At 38.6% G+C, this 16,663-nt stretch overlaps 1 protein-coding gene across 1 annotated transcript in view; it reads left to right on the top strand.

The window, feature by feature from the left end:
- Window positions 1–16,663, top strand: part of tenm1 (teneurin transmembrane protein 1) — a 431,225-nt gene that overhangs the window by 271,579 nt on the left and 142,983 nt on the right. The window contains exons 9-10 of the mRNA XM_033974050.2: window positions 11,040–11,141; window positions 14,675–14,869. Coding sequence (XP_033829941.1) covers window positions 11,040–11,141; window positions 14,675–14,869 — 297 coding nt within the window. The remainder of the gene's footprint in view (window positions 1–11,039; window positions 11,142–14,674; window positions 14,870–16,663) is intronic.

The raw sequence follows: 16,663 nt of genomic DNA, 5'->3' as shown, positions 1-16,663 counted from the left end.
ATCAAACTTCAACAACAACATTAGAAGCCTATGTTTTGTGTGAATAAACAGCATCACAGTGAAAAACAGCAGAGCGGATGTCTCACTCCTCTCCACAATGAGTGCATGACAGCATGTGGCGCGCAAATACCTCTTCATCTCAATCTCCGCAAATATTTGTTGACACGGCTGCCGTCTGTAAGAACTGGAATTCACCAAAACCTATTCTGAGTCACTTTTTTTAGCCCATGTGGATAAAAGACCTGACTTTCTTCTGCATTCTTCTCTATAATTGAAACAAATACAGCGACAGCAGTTGCGGCCACAATATCACTATTATTTTTCAAAATAATTAATCAAGAGGTTTGGCCTGAAAGGGAAAATAATATTAACGGATTAATGTCAGGGTTCATTTGGTTGTCCATTTACACATCTAACAAGGGATATAAGCACACACTCGTTATTGTTGAGGAATTAAAGGCCAGTGTGTTTTAATAAGAGAAACTCAATTCTGCAGTTTATGGAAAAAACAAGGAGGAATGAACTTGTCCGCTGTCAGGAAATGGAGCTTAACGTAACTGAATATCACAATAATATCCTTTAAAACATTGCAAATAGAGTAAAACGATAGCCACAAGAGTCACACAGTGGACTGCATTATGTAACTTCATTTAGTCTGGCACCGTCTCCATAGAGATGCTATTGCTTTGTCTGGAATTAGATTAAATGTACAGGTCAAATCTGTGGAGAGGTGACCCAGCTCACAGTAAGAATGCAAGTAGTTTTGTTGGCTATAAAAAAACCTGGAATTGAATAAATGCAAGATAGATCTTAATGCCATAGTGGGAAACATTCCAGGGATAGCTATAGCATCTCCTGGTGCCTGAAAAGTTACTTAATGCACCTTTAAATAGGATAAAAATCAAATTCATGACAAAGAAGTTTCACTTCCCAATAATTGGAAGTTTGGCAGTTCATTTTGAACAAAATTCCATGTGGCTACGTTTATGGGAATGACACTTTACCCATAATACACACTATACTGTATAAAATTATGGACAGAAAGGGCATGTCATGCAATAGATTCACCAAGGAGATCATGGATGACAGTAACAGTAACAGAAATGGTAGTAAGAGTACTTTAGGGCGCGTTCACACTTGTCCTAGTTTGAGCCGAGTTTAGTTCTGATGTACACTTGGTCCTGTTAGTCCAATCAGTCCTGGTTTTAGTTCTGCTTTTATGTGTTATGTGAATGCTCCCTCTCAGTATTGTAGTAATAACTTTAACTTCATATTATTTTGAAGGATATAGTTGCAGATTATGTGTTCTCCTTTTACCTCAGTGGTAGAAATCAAGCTGCTTTTGACCAAACTGTAAAAAATAGGTCAGCAGGAGCCTTGAGGGTAGAGCTCCTATCACCCAGTAACCAGCGCACACTCTTCTGTCCTTGGGCAAAACAATTCTGCTTCTCTTCACCTCTCACCCCTCTCCTCCAGAATGAGTCTGAGTGACTGGTAGTGGTTGGACAAGTTGGACCAGGCAGGCTTTAGGCACAGTACAGCTGCCATATCTCCTTCAATCTGCCCCAGAGCAATTCTGGCTATAGATGTTACCACCACAACTGACCATGTTATTGTGTGTTTTATTCAATTGCGTACATCTATAAAATGAGTACTTAGTATTTCAACATAGTTATTTCATTGTGGTTATCCATCATATCAAAGTATCAAGCCAATTCGACAATTTACAGGACATATGTTTATTACATGTCTTCAATGTGGCTGTTTATTTACGTATTTATTTTTATGTTTATTTATGTATTTATTTTTGTCTTTTCTGCTGCTTTTCTATAGGAGATACAAGATACATGACATAAGGAGAATCTCATTTAACCAAAATTGACAAATGAAACTACAAAAATGTACTTTTTGCTAGTTGGCATGTGTAATGTTAAGCCTTGCATATGTACTTTGCTATAAAAAGTTTGTCAGAGCAGAGGAGCTGTGTAGTGTTTGAGGTGTTGGGGCACAAATAATGAGCTTTATGATGAAAGCAGACAGCCACAGTGTCACAAACACTCTGAGTAATCCTTATATTGAAACTTTCCCGGAGAAAAAAAGAGGAGCTGCGGATCCGAAGCCAAGGCTTGTGTCTCCGGTCAGCTTCTAACTGTCCCACATCAGTCACATGGTATTAGATTTCAGTCTGATCTCTGCACAAAACACCCTCAGCTGATCACAGGGCCCAGAGGGGACAAAATATATGTGGAACTGCACTGTGTGGGGTACAAATATGAAGCTTGTGTTTCACTGTGGGTTTTCAGAGGACATCAGAATGCTCTAATGTTGGATTAAGATTTGGTGGTTGTTATTTATAGATATTGTGAAGCTTTGATAAAATGACGTGTATAGTTAGTAATACAACGCTGCAGTTTCCCCTTTGCAGGACTAATTAATCATGCACTGTGGCGAGGGGTCCGCTCGTCTCCATGGACATGTTGCTTGGCATTTTTCACAGTGTGGCATTAAGTCTCTCTGTCTTGCATTTATTAATTTACAAATGTGTTTTATTGCTCAGAAATACCTTGAAAAACATTAGTGTGAGCAGGCACGCCTATCCACAGACCTGATCTGTAACTTGGCCTGGTGCTGTCATTTGCTTGTGTCCACGGAGATAGATAAGTGTAATGCCGCACTATTCAACATTCCAGGCGGACTGCCCACTAAGTTACATAGTGCACTTTTTATACTTCTCTGGCTATAATTTCACTTAAATTGGAAAATGATTAACTGGCTCTACATTGCAATGAGTTTGCATTAGTGAAAGCAATCTCCAGACTTTCTGATCTACATCCAACTCATCACAGCAAACAACAAGGGAAAAAACTAAACTAAAATAAATCATTGGAATATTAAATTTCTCCTGAATTCTTACTGTGAATTGGTGTGCCCATATTTATGAAAAGAAATATAAAATGACAATATCTTTAATAATTTTAAAAAGTTCATAATATAGTTTAAAGACCCAGTACCTGATAAATATATATATATATATATATATATATATATATATATAAAATATAAAAAAATAAAAAAACACTAGTCAATTTTAAAGATTTCCAGTGGTCTAAAATTATTTCTCACTTGTACACTTCCAAATTATCTGGCAATAAAACACTGTAATTAGATGCAAAATGCCCTCAGAGGACATATTTTGACCTCAAGAGCTGCTTATACAATGTCTGTACTGAGGCAAGACACATTTTGCTCAAACACAGGTACAGAGCCTTCAAGTGCCTCTTTTAACCAGTTTAATAAGCATCTGATTGTATTGCTATGGACTTTACTCTGTATTTGTCAAACTTGGGACAGGCACAGTTATAGTGACTAAATTATTAATGCTCTTCTGAATTTGGCTTGTATTATATAACAAACCAAAACAACCCAGACTTTCATTGGTATTGATGAACAGATACAGCAAACATATTGAGACCATCTGTCGATTCTGAAATAGACCTTTTACGCCCCTCCCTCTGCGAAACTCTGCTTTCATTTTTTTTTTACCCGGAGCAGATTGGACGACTGCAGTGTTATTGCCATTTACATGTGACCTACAAATGGCCTAACTTAATCATTTCTGTCATGTTGCTAGCTCCTCTTAGCACCATCTCTTTTAATTCAGCCCAGAGCCTAGGCAGAGAGCGCTAGCTTCCTGCCGGGCGATTAATTGCACATAATTACTATACTTCATGTGCATCACACGTATTCTCCATAATTGTGTCTTTTTTACATGATTGGCACCATGCTATTGAAGAGGAGAAGAAAGAATTTACCTTATATTAATATATATATATATATATATATAAAAAAAACAAAAAACAAAACAGTGATTAACTAAAGGTTGCTCCCACTTTAGCTGAGTAGCCATTTTAATTTTTTTATAAGCATCATAAAGCATGCAGGGAACTTTACAGGTTCATAAAGTACAATTGCAATGCTTATTTGACCAATCACACCGCTCGGTTGGAAGCCCCCATTTTATAATGGCATTAACTGCAATAACTTATGGCTTGAGTCATTGCTAACGGGGACAGGGTGGAGGAAGGATGTCTTGGAGGGTGAAGCCACACATACAGATCTACAGGCACACACTCACAGACACACACACACCAAACAAAATTCATTGTAACAAATAAAGGCCTGACCCCTCATACATTACGTGTTAATTGCCTGGAGATTTTATAGTAAAGACATTGAGCTGACACATTGGCGAATTATATCATGGTTACTGCCAGGTTCTCTCCCACGCTGCCTCTGGAGGTCTTAAGATGGATACTTTTTATGTTTCTTTTAAAGGACCATCATGGTCTTGCAGACAAGAGTATGTGTTATTTTCTAGTGCTAAGTGATAAAGATGTTATCGTGGTCAAAAATGCTGGTCTTGAAATATATACCTTATGCAGTATTTACTAGTATACTAGTACTAGTATTTATTTATTTAGTACTACTACTACTTCTACTACTGCTGCTGCTGCTCTCAGTCAGTTGAATGCATTGAGTACTGTACCTTGTATGAGTTTTGTTTGGAAGTTGTCTATTTTCATTGTGCCCCTGATGTCCAAAATACATTTCTCTATTTGGAGACAGTAAAGGCTTATTGTATCTTATCATAGGCTTATCTACTATTGAACCATGCTGGTATAATTGGATAGGGTTACAAAAGGAATCCTCAATCTAGAAGACAGATTATTCATAACTACTACTTATCCTACTACCACCATTACTACTATGCCATCCGGACATCGTTGCAAAAGGAAGGGGACAGATTGTTTGTTACTACTACACTACTACTACTGCTGCCACTACTAGCACTACCACTGCTTCTGCTGCTACTACTACTACTACTACTGTTACTACTACTACTACCACTACCACTACTACTACTACTATTACCACTACCACCAAACCATGCCTATATACATGGGCAGGGTTGCCAAAGGAACACTCAAGGACAAGGAGATTATTTGTGAGTATTACTACAACCACTACTACTACTACTACCAACACTACTTCTTGCATTACTGGTGCAGCTTCTGTATGGCTGCTGTTACCTCAACTGCTGCCACCAATAATTGAGCCTGCACTTACCGAGTAGTTTGGTGATTATGCTCTTTTGGTCAAGTACCCAATGACATATTTGGTGACATTGTAGTGTCAGAAGCAGTTTCCACATTGGTTGATATTGCCTGAGTAGAGAAAGTGCTTATTTACTGAAGAGAGGTTCATCATGACCTTGCAGATTTGTTCATTATGTTGCAGTTATGTATAATTTAGAAAATGCTTGTCTAGTAATAGTATTTTAGTTACGCTGACAGGTGCCAGATCAGTAGTTTTAGTACTATCTCAAGCCCATATCGAGTCCATAGATGGTATAAAAAAAATGGACTAAGGGAGTGTGACATCAACCATAGCGTTCAGCTCCAGTCAAAAGAATCTCATCGAGGTACATTAAATTTGGAAGGGTGAATATGGAGAGTTCCATATTTATAATTCCAACCATGAGTATCATAGCAACCAAAGAGCCAATCTGGAGGCAGGTTGTTGAAGGTAATGCCCCCTCCCGCCTGCACTGCTGGTTTGGCAGGGAGAGGGTGCTTAGCAACGTTCTCAACCTTTTGCTAACACTAGCAGGAGCGACCTCGGGGAAAGAAGGTGCCTGATTTGTCTGTTATTAATGCTCATATCTTGATTTACGAACAAAATTGTGAAATAAAAATGCCAAGGTCATCCAGAGCAGGTTAATACGAACATTTTAAGAGCAAAATGACAAGCCTGACAGCAGCAGTTATGGAGAGAGGGGCGACAGTTTTTCAATAGAAAGTGAGTTGATGGAGCTGGAAGCGCGCCCATGCTCACTTCCTAATTGGAACACGGCAGGAAGCGGGTTAGCTATGTCCATTTATATATATATATATATATATATATATATATATATATATATATATATATATATATATATATATATATATATATATATATATATATATATATATATATATATATATATATATATATATATATATATATATAGTCTATGATGGAGTTAGTTATCTGTTGACTTTAGTGTTCTTGACCTATACTGTAAGTACTCCTTCAGGAGTACCTAGCTGAGAGATGATCCTACTGTTAGGTGTGGAAAGAAGCCAAATAAAATTCACCCAGATACAGGGAGAACATACAACCTCACCGGGGACCTTATTGCTGTGAGACAAAGTGCTTCTGCTGTCTTAGCGAGGTATTTGGTTCCAGACGTTATTACCACATCTGTTTTACGCTTGTACATTAAATACTAGTCTCCTACTAAAGAAAGAACCACCATGATCTTGCATATTTGTTCACTGTATATGCCATGTGCCAGAACCAATCTCCCACTTTTCCCACTTATTTAAAAGTGTCAGCCTGCCTGTGCCCAGTAGACGGAGGCTTGCGAGTTCTCCCGGTTTGCGTGGGAGCTAGCTTATTGCCACTCCTCCTCTCCGTCAGAATGTCGACAGGTGACGGCGGTGAAAATGACTTTGGTTAGTGCTGCTGATCTGCTAGCTGGCGGGCTAGTGGCAGGGCCTGTCTCATTAGCATGTGTGACACGCTCCTGTAGGCTATAGTAGCACATAGCATCTCCTCTCCCCCTGCGTTTGTGTGTGTTTGTGAATGTGCTCAGTGTCACTGAAGGATTTGTCGTCTGCGGTCCCAAAGCGGAGGGAGCCTTGTACGGGCCTGATCCATGTTTTGGAGGAGCAGAGAAATGGAAACAGGGTCAAATAAAGGATGGCATCTCTGACATGGGTTTTAATTACTCCATCCACCTTTGATGGAGCACTTTTGAAGGCTGGCATAAGGCAACCTTCACCGAAGTGCAAACTTGTACTTTTGCCAATGCCCCTTGCGAGTGGATAAAAGTCACTGTACACAGAAGGCTGAAATCACATAAGGTCATTTCGAGTCAGATTGTTAAGCTGAAAAGACTTACTTCAATTGTTTACAGATAAAAAATAGGGCGCGAGGAAGTAGCTTACAAGTTTGCTGACACTTGCATTGAGCTTATCATCAGTAGGCCTGTCATTATAATTACTATATCCACTTATCGTTATATATGAAAGCTGGAACAATATATGTTCAGGGTCATTTTATCATGTGTTCCTTTTCTTTGCAGTACTGGGAGATTTTGTTGTTTGTTTGTTTGTTTTTTTGGCTAAATGAGAAGATTTGAGCCGTAGAGGATTGAATTAATAACTTCTACAACACATTATAGATAAAAACTATGAACAAAAGTGTTGCATTTTGTTATTTATTTATTGCACATCATGATTATTTAAAACTATTGTACATTTAGAACATTTTTTGTGGTTTAAATCTGCTTTTGGTTTTTTGTGTCAGAGACATAAATGACTTTTTTATTATCGTTTATTGCAATATATCGGACTTCAAAATGTGTTATCGTGAAAATCAAAGTGGTTCCCAAGGGTTTTTTTTGTCTCGAGTATCTCTTAGGTGTTGTCTTACACTCTGCTTACCCCCTGTTAACGGTACCAGAGTTTCCTTAATAATTGTATATTTTTTTACTAGTGCAATGCCAATTATAACTTTTATATGTTCTTGTTTTAAAACAATTTATGCTAAAATGATCCTACAAATATGTTCTAAAGGATGTAAAATGTTTTAAATCTGAAATAATTCCAAGAGCCCCCAGTAAGTGCCCCCTGATTGGAAAACACTGATCTAACCTACAAGCTGTGCAGTGAGCGAATAAATCTAAGGCCCCTCACTAAAATGTAATGCAATGTATGACTATAATTTATTTTTAAAACACACTATAATTTGTCAAAACAACTTCACTTGCATCGTTTTGAAGCTCACAATTGATGTAGCAGAAGTGTCATTGGATTATTAAATAAATGGTTCACTCTCTGCCATAATGCGATTAGACGCTGGCTCCTGCTGTCAATATCATTAGTTAGCACGGCTGCTTCTCAGTGTGGAGCGCTGTCAATTATCACTGCTATTTTTCTCACTTGTTTCAGTTTTATGTTTAGATGAATTGGAAACTCTAAAGTTTTTCAGATGGAAAGAATGGATGCATTTGAATGGTTACTTATCATGGTGTGTTACCTTTAGCCATTATCCAGGTGTTCCTCACTCAAAAAAATATATTATACAAGAACAAATCATTAAGATACTTTTTCTTTGTACTAATTAGACATTTTTACTTAATTTTCTGCATTATTTGAGCTTGAGAAGGTTGAATTATGAACTTTTATGACTCATTATAGATACAAACTAACTACTTAGCTGTTGCATTCTGTCATTTATTTATTGCAGCTCATGTTTTTTTTTTTTTTTTTTTTTTAATAGTGTACATTTGGAATACTTTTGGGGAGATAATTCTGTTTTATATTTTGGTTTCAATATTATATTATATATATTTTCATCATTATCATGCCAAGATAACTGAGAAACTCCTATTTTTATATTGCTGTTGACAACACACACACATACACACACATATTTTCTTACTGTCTTTAGATCCTTCCCGAATCTCATCTGGAGTGGAGCGAAGCCCTCTGTCCTCTAAAAGCTCTTTATCTCCCCTCTGTGCTGTGTACGCTCCCATACAAGATCTGACATGACGGACATATCAATGGCTTACACGGAGCACTGGAAAAGACTGCAGGATAACAGAAACCCAATGGAATCACATGATCAAACGCACCATGACACAGGAACATATGGCATAATAATGTCCAGATCTAGTGTGTTTTTAAACTCCATGCACCTTTACTAGAATCATTTGGATAAGTTGCCACTCTCTACCGAACAAAAGTTAAAAGGAGCTGTTAATTTAAAAACTACAACTACATGACATCACAAGATGGAACAGAGCTTTTTGAGCCTGAGAGATATAGACAGACTAATAATAAAGTGTTACTCAAACGATTCCAGCTCCCACAGATCAATGTTCTTATTTTTGTCCTTGGGCAAGACACTTAACACCCCTTACCCGAGTGTCTGTGTACACTGGTGTATGAATGTGCGTGTGAATGGGTGAGTGCTTTCTTGATATGAAGTGCTTTGAGTAGTTTGAAGGTGGAAAAGTACTACACACAAATTTACCATTTACCCTTGATTTTATGTACTATCATGTTTGAAGAGTTCATTTGCGAGATTAATGGTATTCGGGAAAAAATGTAAAATGAGCTGTAGCTTATATTTACCACTGGCAAAGTTCTATTTTCAAGTGCCAAGTTTATTTTTGTGGTATAAAATATAAAGTCATACCTCCTTCTCTTCTTCCTTTGTTTTAATGACACTGATAATACTGATAATACCCGTAGCTTAAAATAACAAGAAGCACAAACATGTTATTGAAAATGAAAAAGAATAAGAGGAATGAGTCGTCTTTTTCTCTGAGAATCTGAGCCTTTTTCAACAGAAGCACAGAATTAGTCACAAGTTTAATTGTCTTGTATCATGCTGATATTTTTAGCACTAGTCTAGATAATGCTTCATTTGTTAATACAGTTTATATGTGAGGGAATTTTGAGGGACTTGTTTTTACTCTATGTCTCTATATGTCTGTCCCCGGCAATCATGGAAACGTAAAGGTTATACTATGTAACATTTCCAGTGAAGGTTTGAAGTACATGTGCAATTTAAGATGTTTTACAGGAATCACATTTTCAAAGAAGTATTTTTCCCCACCAATTTAAGAGAAAGGTGAACTGTTCTGAACTGTGGAGGGTACGCACACTGCTTGTCTCTAAGGTGATATTACACAGTAAAGCATTACATGTATCTATATCCATGGAGACCAGCGTGTGACATGCCAAGTAAAGGTCCAGATCTGTGGAGAGGTGCTTTGTTCATGTTAAGAATGCATGTTTAATTTATTTTGTACAATAAAAACACCTGAATGAATAAATCCGGACATTATTAACATGCTGTGGAATATTCAAGCAATGCAGTAACAAGGGCGTCATGCAGGTGGTGCCCCCTCTACCAGAAAAAAGTTACATAGTGAACCTTTAAATTAAGCCTATTACGCAAAATCGACTTTTTTGAGCTTTTAACCATGTTATAGTTGTTTCCTCTTGCCATGTACTCACCCGAAGTTGTATTTGGAGTGATTCGTGCATGTTTGAGCAATCTTTAATGACTTATTATTAAGATGCCATATTGCCAATCAATCCCCGTTTTCACCACCCCCTACACATGTACTTACTTTGTTCTCCAGTTTTATTTTATTAATTGGTGATATGTGCAGGATTTGGCACCGTCACATAGTCATTTTAGTACAAATGAAAAAAAATCTGCTGCTCGCTTGTGTGATCTATCCATAGGAGTTGCCAACTTTGACAGCGACATCAGCTCCCATTGGGCACCGCTGTTTTCTAATGCAGAAGTCAGCGGATTTATTTCTTTTATTACATCGTTTTAGATGAATAACGTGATTTAAGATGAGTAAATTAAAACATAATGATTCACAGGTGTCATAGATTATAGCTATATGGCAATAGCACAATAGGTTTTTACAGTTTTGTATATTATCGACACATTTATGTTTAGTCCCATTTTACCCTGAAATAGTGGAACATTTTGCCTCTTCGACTTTCACTTCACAGCTCCACTCTTTTCTAACGTATGCATTTGTCAGATTTGATGTTGCTCCATCTGGTTCCAAAATGGCTCTTGTAAACAGTTTGTCGATTAGCTGTTGATGTTTGTAAATTTGTGTAGCGTGCGTCTCAACCTGTGTCTGTCTATAACGTGCTTAGTGCTACTGAGTGTAAGTGAGTGCTTGGCCCGTCCCTGGAGAGCGATAGCAGCTGGATCAGACTAATCTAATACTGGCCCTGTGTCTGGGGAGCCATCCATTGCTTATCAAATCTCTCATTCAATAACAGAAAGCTACGCCAGCTTATGGAGTTATATATATGTGATTTGGTTTTTGAGATGATGTTTTTACACCTTGGTACATTTCAGTGATGTGAGATCTCTTGTTGCAGACTCGATGGACGGCTGCTCCACAGACTGTAATGGGAATGGAGAATGCGTGGCTGGACACTGTCACTGCTTCGCTGGCTTCCTCGGTCCAGACTGTGCCAAAGGTAAGTGCAATGTCAATAAAGAAGTCAGGCCAGCAGATGTCTAATAAGGTTTGTAAAGGAAAGGGTTGGCAATGCTTGAAATCCTAAAAAGTAGTTTTCAAAGTATTCAAAATCCAGCCAAAAAGTTAGAAGACACTGCAATTTCTGCTTGCCCCTACTCGGATAAAAAGGGGGTTGCATCAGAAAGTATTTTTTTTTTGTCTCCTATCTTAAGGAGTGAATTTCACTCAGAATGATCTACCAGTGAAATAAGATTATTGTTATTTAATTGTTATTTTTTTTAGATTTCTATCATGTTATAACATTCCTTCATCAAAAACATGCCTGAAGAGCTTTTAGATATAATCCATGCATGTCTCTCCCTAATCCAACTCTAATTACGGTTAGATGTAAGATTCTGTTCAATGCTCAGCCCACAAGCCTACGTCACCCATGCTCCCCCACCACAATTCTCCTTAAATATACAAAAGTATGATACAAAACCGTACACAGCAACTTCACAAATCTGATGTTTTGTGCAGTAGTTTCATTAGCAGCATGCACGCTGATTGTGTTGTGAAAGTGCTCTGAAGGGGGAGTCACTTAGCACATGTAGCAAAGGGAGGGGAGACTCAAAAACAAAAGTGAAACTTATAAAACATGTTAATATGTTGTTTCTGCGAGTATAACATTTTCAAAACAATAAAAGGTACGGAGATCTAAATTTAACAGGAAGTTAATACCCCATAGAAGTTTAATGCCATCCCTTTAAACACCCCTTATGTTTAAATATTTACAATACGTTATGTGTAAGAAAAAGTGTCATTGATTTATCAATCTGGGTGAAGATTGAATACACAGAATAAAGAGAGGTATATACCGGTGCCTATTACAGGTATCTATTCTGGAAGTTGCTGTGGGCGCCGCCATCGCCATTTGGTCTGCATTATCTTTACAAAAATAAATTCTAATGACCTTATTGCCACTACAAAGAAAGTGCGGTTTAGACTCATACACGGTAAAAGTGGGCAGGGCGGAATAAGGTCAATAAAGTCTCATACTGGTGGCAGTGGCTCCATGGAGTATTGTAGAGTGTTCTGAAAGTTACCGTATCAGTTCCCAATCCTTCTTGTGATACTTGTGCTGTGTACTTGGACAAAACTCTTCTATTTGTTTTCCGTGTAACCTCAACATTACAGTGAATGTTACGAGTGCCCAATAGAGATATAGCATGCTATAAAGTTGTACTAGCGACATTTTGGCATTAAAGTACGCTGTCAGTTGTCCAATACAGCTGAAATTCACTTTTATAATAAAACATTTTCTCAGCCTAGAGACAACTTTGTTCCTATTTTCTTACTTAAAGTGTCACCCGTGTATTGTGCAAGTATTCTGCCTTAAAACATTGCATTTACTTTATCAAAAACCCTTTCCTTTCTCTGTCAGTCTGTTGTTGCTCTTAAAACACACTTCTCAAATAGCCCGAGAGAACAAGTGCTGCACCATCACAATGTAGCCGTCTGATGTTTTTATTAGAGTTTTTGGACGAGTTTTAGGGTCACAAAGAGAAATATTCTGCACAAGACTTGAAGACAGTAAGTGGTCTATTGTTGGTTTTGGTATTTTAATAGGTTTTCTGACAATAAGTGGAAAAGTAAAATGAATTCTTCCTTTGCGAGCACAGTTGTGTTTTATCTTCAGAGCTCGAGTTGCTTCTCATCCTAGTCGCTCTATTTTTCCTCTGCCTTCAGTGACTGTGTGTAAACTTATTGTAGCTGTTATCTGTCTTGTAGTGTCGTACCAGGTGATATCACAAATCACATCATTTATTTACGCTCATCACTTATTCATACACGGCTCTCATCTCCTCATTTGTGCATGTTTTAATATTCACCATGGAGAAGTTAGACAGCAAGTTACGGCAAGACTTGTAACAAAGAAACTGAATTCATTATCGGCAGAGCTAGTTTTTCAACAAAAGATCAAGCGCATAATACAAGACTTCACGCTCCAATACTTCATAGCAAATTATGCTGGAAGTAAGCCTAGCTTTGGGTGGTGTCCCGAAACCATTTGAAGCCTGGAGTTGCCATAGCTGCAATGAAGTGAAGAGAAAGCATGTAAATGTAATTATATGTCAAACTCTATCTACTTGTATTGCTATAGGAAGTTGCAGAGGAAAAAAAGGTATGGTATGTAAAAAAAAAAAAACTAAAAAATGTGGCCAAACCTCCTCGTCAAAGCATGATCTCAGCAAAGCTCAGAAGCTTGATGTAATCTATGCATGTTTGAATATTTTAGCGATCTCTGCTGGGTCCTATTTGAATGCTTCTTACGGTTAGTTGTATCATTCTGTGCAATGTTCCTTCTGCAAGTCTACGTCATCCATGCTCCCAGATGACAATTCTCCAATAAATATACAAAACCATGATACAAAACTACACAGCAGCTTGACAAACCTGAAGCATTGTACAATAGTTTCATTAGTGGGATGCATACTGATTGTGGGATGCAAACTGAAACTTATAAAACATGTTAATACGTTGTTTTCTGCAAATATAACAAAACAATAAAAGGTAACATGCTGATGTAGATATGTGCTAGCACTTAATTCTTCATAGAAGTGAAATGCCCTCTCTTTTAACAACATCTTAGTTAATCAGTACTTTGATGGGAGACCGCTGGGAATGCAAGCAAGCACAGTGGGGCACCAGTGGCAAAACTGTCATTGTGTCCTTTGGCAAGACATGTGATTTGAGTGAGTGATTGGTGGTCAGAGGGGCCAGTGTTACAGATTGTCAGTCTACCCCTGGGCAGCTGTGGCTACAATAGCATCACCAGTGAGTATGGAGTCAGTGAATAATGTGAATGAACTCTTAGGCAACTTTGAGCATCTGGAAAGGTGCGTCTTACAAAATGGACAAATCTATTTTATCCAGTAAGATACTTTTACAATGCCATTCACTATCCCAGCTGCAGAGCAAAACAAACAATATCATAAACACAAGCAGATAGAGAATTACATTTAGCCAGCATCATCCACTTATTGACGTTTTTACTTTTTCCTCTGTGCCTGCATGGTTGTCATTACATTACCCACACCACCCTCTCTACCCCTCTCTCTCTCTCTATCTCTCCCTCTCTCACTCAATGGAGATAGGTTTTGCTTTGCACCTCATTCTTTAAAGCCCTAATGCTCTCTACCCTAATCTCCCGTTTTCACGATTGTTTTCACGGCCCGTTCGGATCGGCCGAGGTGACGTCGGGGGGATTTTCTACAATTCCTGGGTTGCCGTGGTAGCTGGGCTCAGGTGGTGCTTGAGTAAATTGAAACAGCGTGAGGGATAAAGTCGTGCATGTGTGTATAAGTGTGCTCGTGTTGGTGTTTGTGAGGGAAAGAGGGAGAGAGGTAGAGAAAGAGAGAGTTTGAGGATTTGCTGAATGCGCGGAGATAAGAGAGCGTGGACCCTAGCGCGGTGGGTTACTGTAGGTCTCCTGGCTAATAGACTGCAGCAGCCTGTTCACCAGTGTAATATATATTTGTCCCATTTCAGATTCGTGCCCAGTCCTGTGCAGCGGAAACGGCATGTACGAGAAGGGGCGATGCGTGTGCCTGCCTGGGTGGAAGGGGGCGGAGTGTAATGTAGAGGAGGGGCAGTGCATTGACCCCACCTGCTCCAACCACGGTTCGTGCATCCAGGGCATATGCATCTGCAGCCCTGCCTACAAAGGGGTCAACTGTGAGCAAGGTAAGGAATAGAAGACCCATTCATTATTGTATTAATAATCAAGCACATTATGATTACACAGCTACACCACAGCAAATCAACATAGTCTAATGGTCCATACGCTTAAAGCCCATGGAATTATAATAACATCTGGAAGGTGAATCCAAGATGGCATTGTATTGATTTCAATGGCCTGTGCTCAGTGGTGCATGGGCCCAAAAATTATTTGTCTTCCGTATTACTTCCTCAGTATGGACTAGCGCCTCCCACCATGTGATGTCAGAAACACATATCGCTTGATCAGTTCTAATTAATCAGCGAGATGGCAGCTACAGTGGGGCAAGCGTGTGTTTTGAGACTAGGCTAAATCTTACAAAGCTAACTTTTAGGTGTGTTTAAGGCTTGAAATTTTAAAATTTTCATGTTGTGAAAGTACAGAAGAATCTTCGTAAAAGCTGTGGATGCCCTGTCAACCAAACATGGGCAGTTTAAATTCTTAAAAAATGTATTGTGCTCTATGAGAGAATTGTTTCTGGGCCCAAGCTCCTGGGAGCTGCAGTACCTATGGAGCTGTCACTAGTCAATTTCACTCAGGGATAGAGGGGGAATGTCTAGTTGTTATTATAAATCCATGTTAAAACCCTATTAAGTAACTTTTTAGCCCAAAAATATACTAAAATAAAAGATGCTTGACTTACATGGGGTTGGGTCACGGGGGCAGCAGTCTAAGCAGGGACTCCCAAATTTCCCCTCACTCCAGACGCTTCCTCCAGCTCCTCCGATGTGACCCCAAGGCCTTCCCAGGCCAGCAGAGAGAAATAGTGCCTCCAGTGGAGACACAGGACATGCTGGAGGGACTATGTTGACAATATCAGTAATACTGCAAACATGTTTACTCTTTTCTGCCGTGCGTAAAATGTCCTTTAATTTATTTAGTAACTCTAACTGTGCCTACATAATATTTGCAGCAGGCTAGTAGTGGGCTAAAGCTGTCCTTACTAGCATATAGCTCATTAGTAGCCTAGTAATTAAGGTAGTAATTAGAGTAGTCAGCCTCCTACTGCTGCCTCTAATTTGGTAGCTGATCAAGAAGCTGGGCAAATTAATCGATCAGTTTATCCAATTAATCTATTAGGGCATTTATAGTTCGTCCTCGTTTGACATAAGGAAAAGAAGTCCAGCAGCAGCAGTCCATATTCGGCCTCTGCAAGTCATAACGCCCTCAAGTGGCCAAAACATTGTTGATTATTTGCAGATTAAAACAGTATAATAGACCACTAATCCACTTGCTTGATTAGTGATTCAACTGCTCCAGTCCACTCAAGAGTATTTTCCTCTAGTGGGCTATGATGAAATCACAGGCCAATGAAAAAAATTCCATTCAACAGAACAGTGTTAAACCTTGAGGAGCTAAACTTCTTGGGTATGCAGATGGAGATGGTAATGTAAGTCTAAGTAATGGAGTATGAATGACAGTGTGTGGGTGTAGCCTGCTAACATGTATCAGTCTGCTGCACAGGTGTTCTCTATTAGCAGCTAATTAGCTCTACAGTGGCAGATGTTAGCAGAGACGCTAGTTTGAAAACTCAAACTATTTCTCTTAGTTTTCTTGTAACTTTGTTCTGAAGAAAACTATTATCAGATTTGACAAGTCAGATAGCTTAAATCAGGGGAGGACAGATTTATGGAATGATTGAAATGACAGGGATAATGTATTTGACAATGTATCTTAGGTTAGGCCTACATACTGTAAACATCTGCTCTGTTAGCTCTTAGATCAAAGAAGAAAAAAGACAAATCATGGCAAGTTAAGTT

The sequence above is a fragment of the Periophthalmus magnuspinnatus genome, chromosome 10 (assembly GCF_009829125.3).
Source record: "Periophthalmus magnuspinnatus isolate fPerMag1 chromosome 10, fPerMag1.2.pri, whole genome shotgun sequence".
Lineage (NCBI taxonomy): Eukaryota > Metazoa > Chordata > Actinopteri > Gobiiformes > Gobiidae > Periophthalmus > Periophthalmus magnuspinnatus.
The sequence above is the reverse complement of the archived record's forward strand: the minus strand, read 5'-3'. Positions and strand labels throughout refer to the sequence as shown.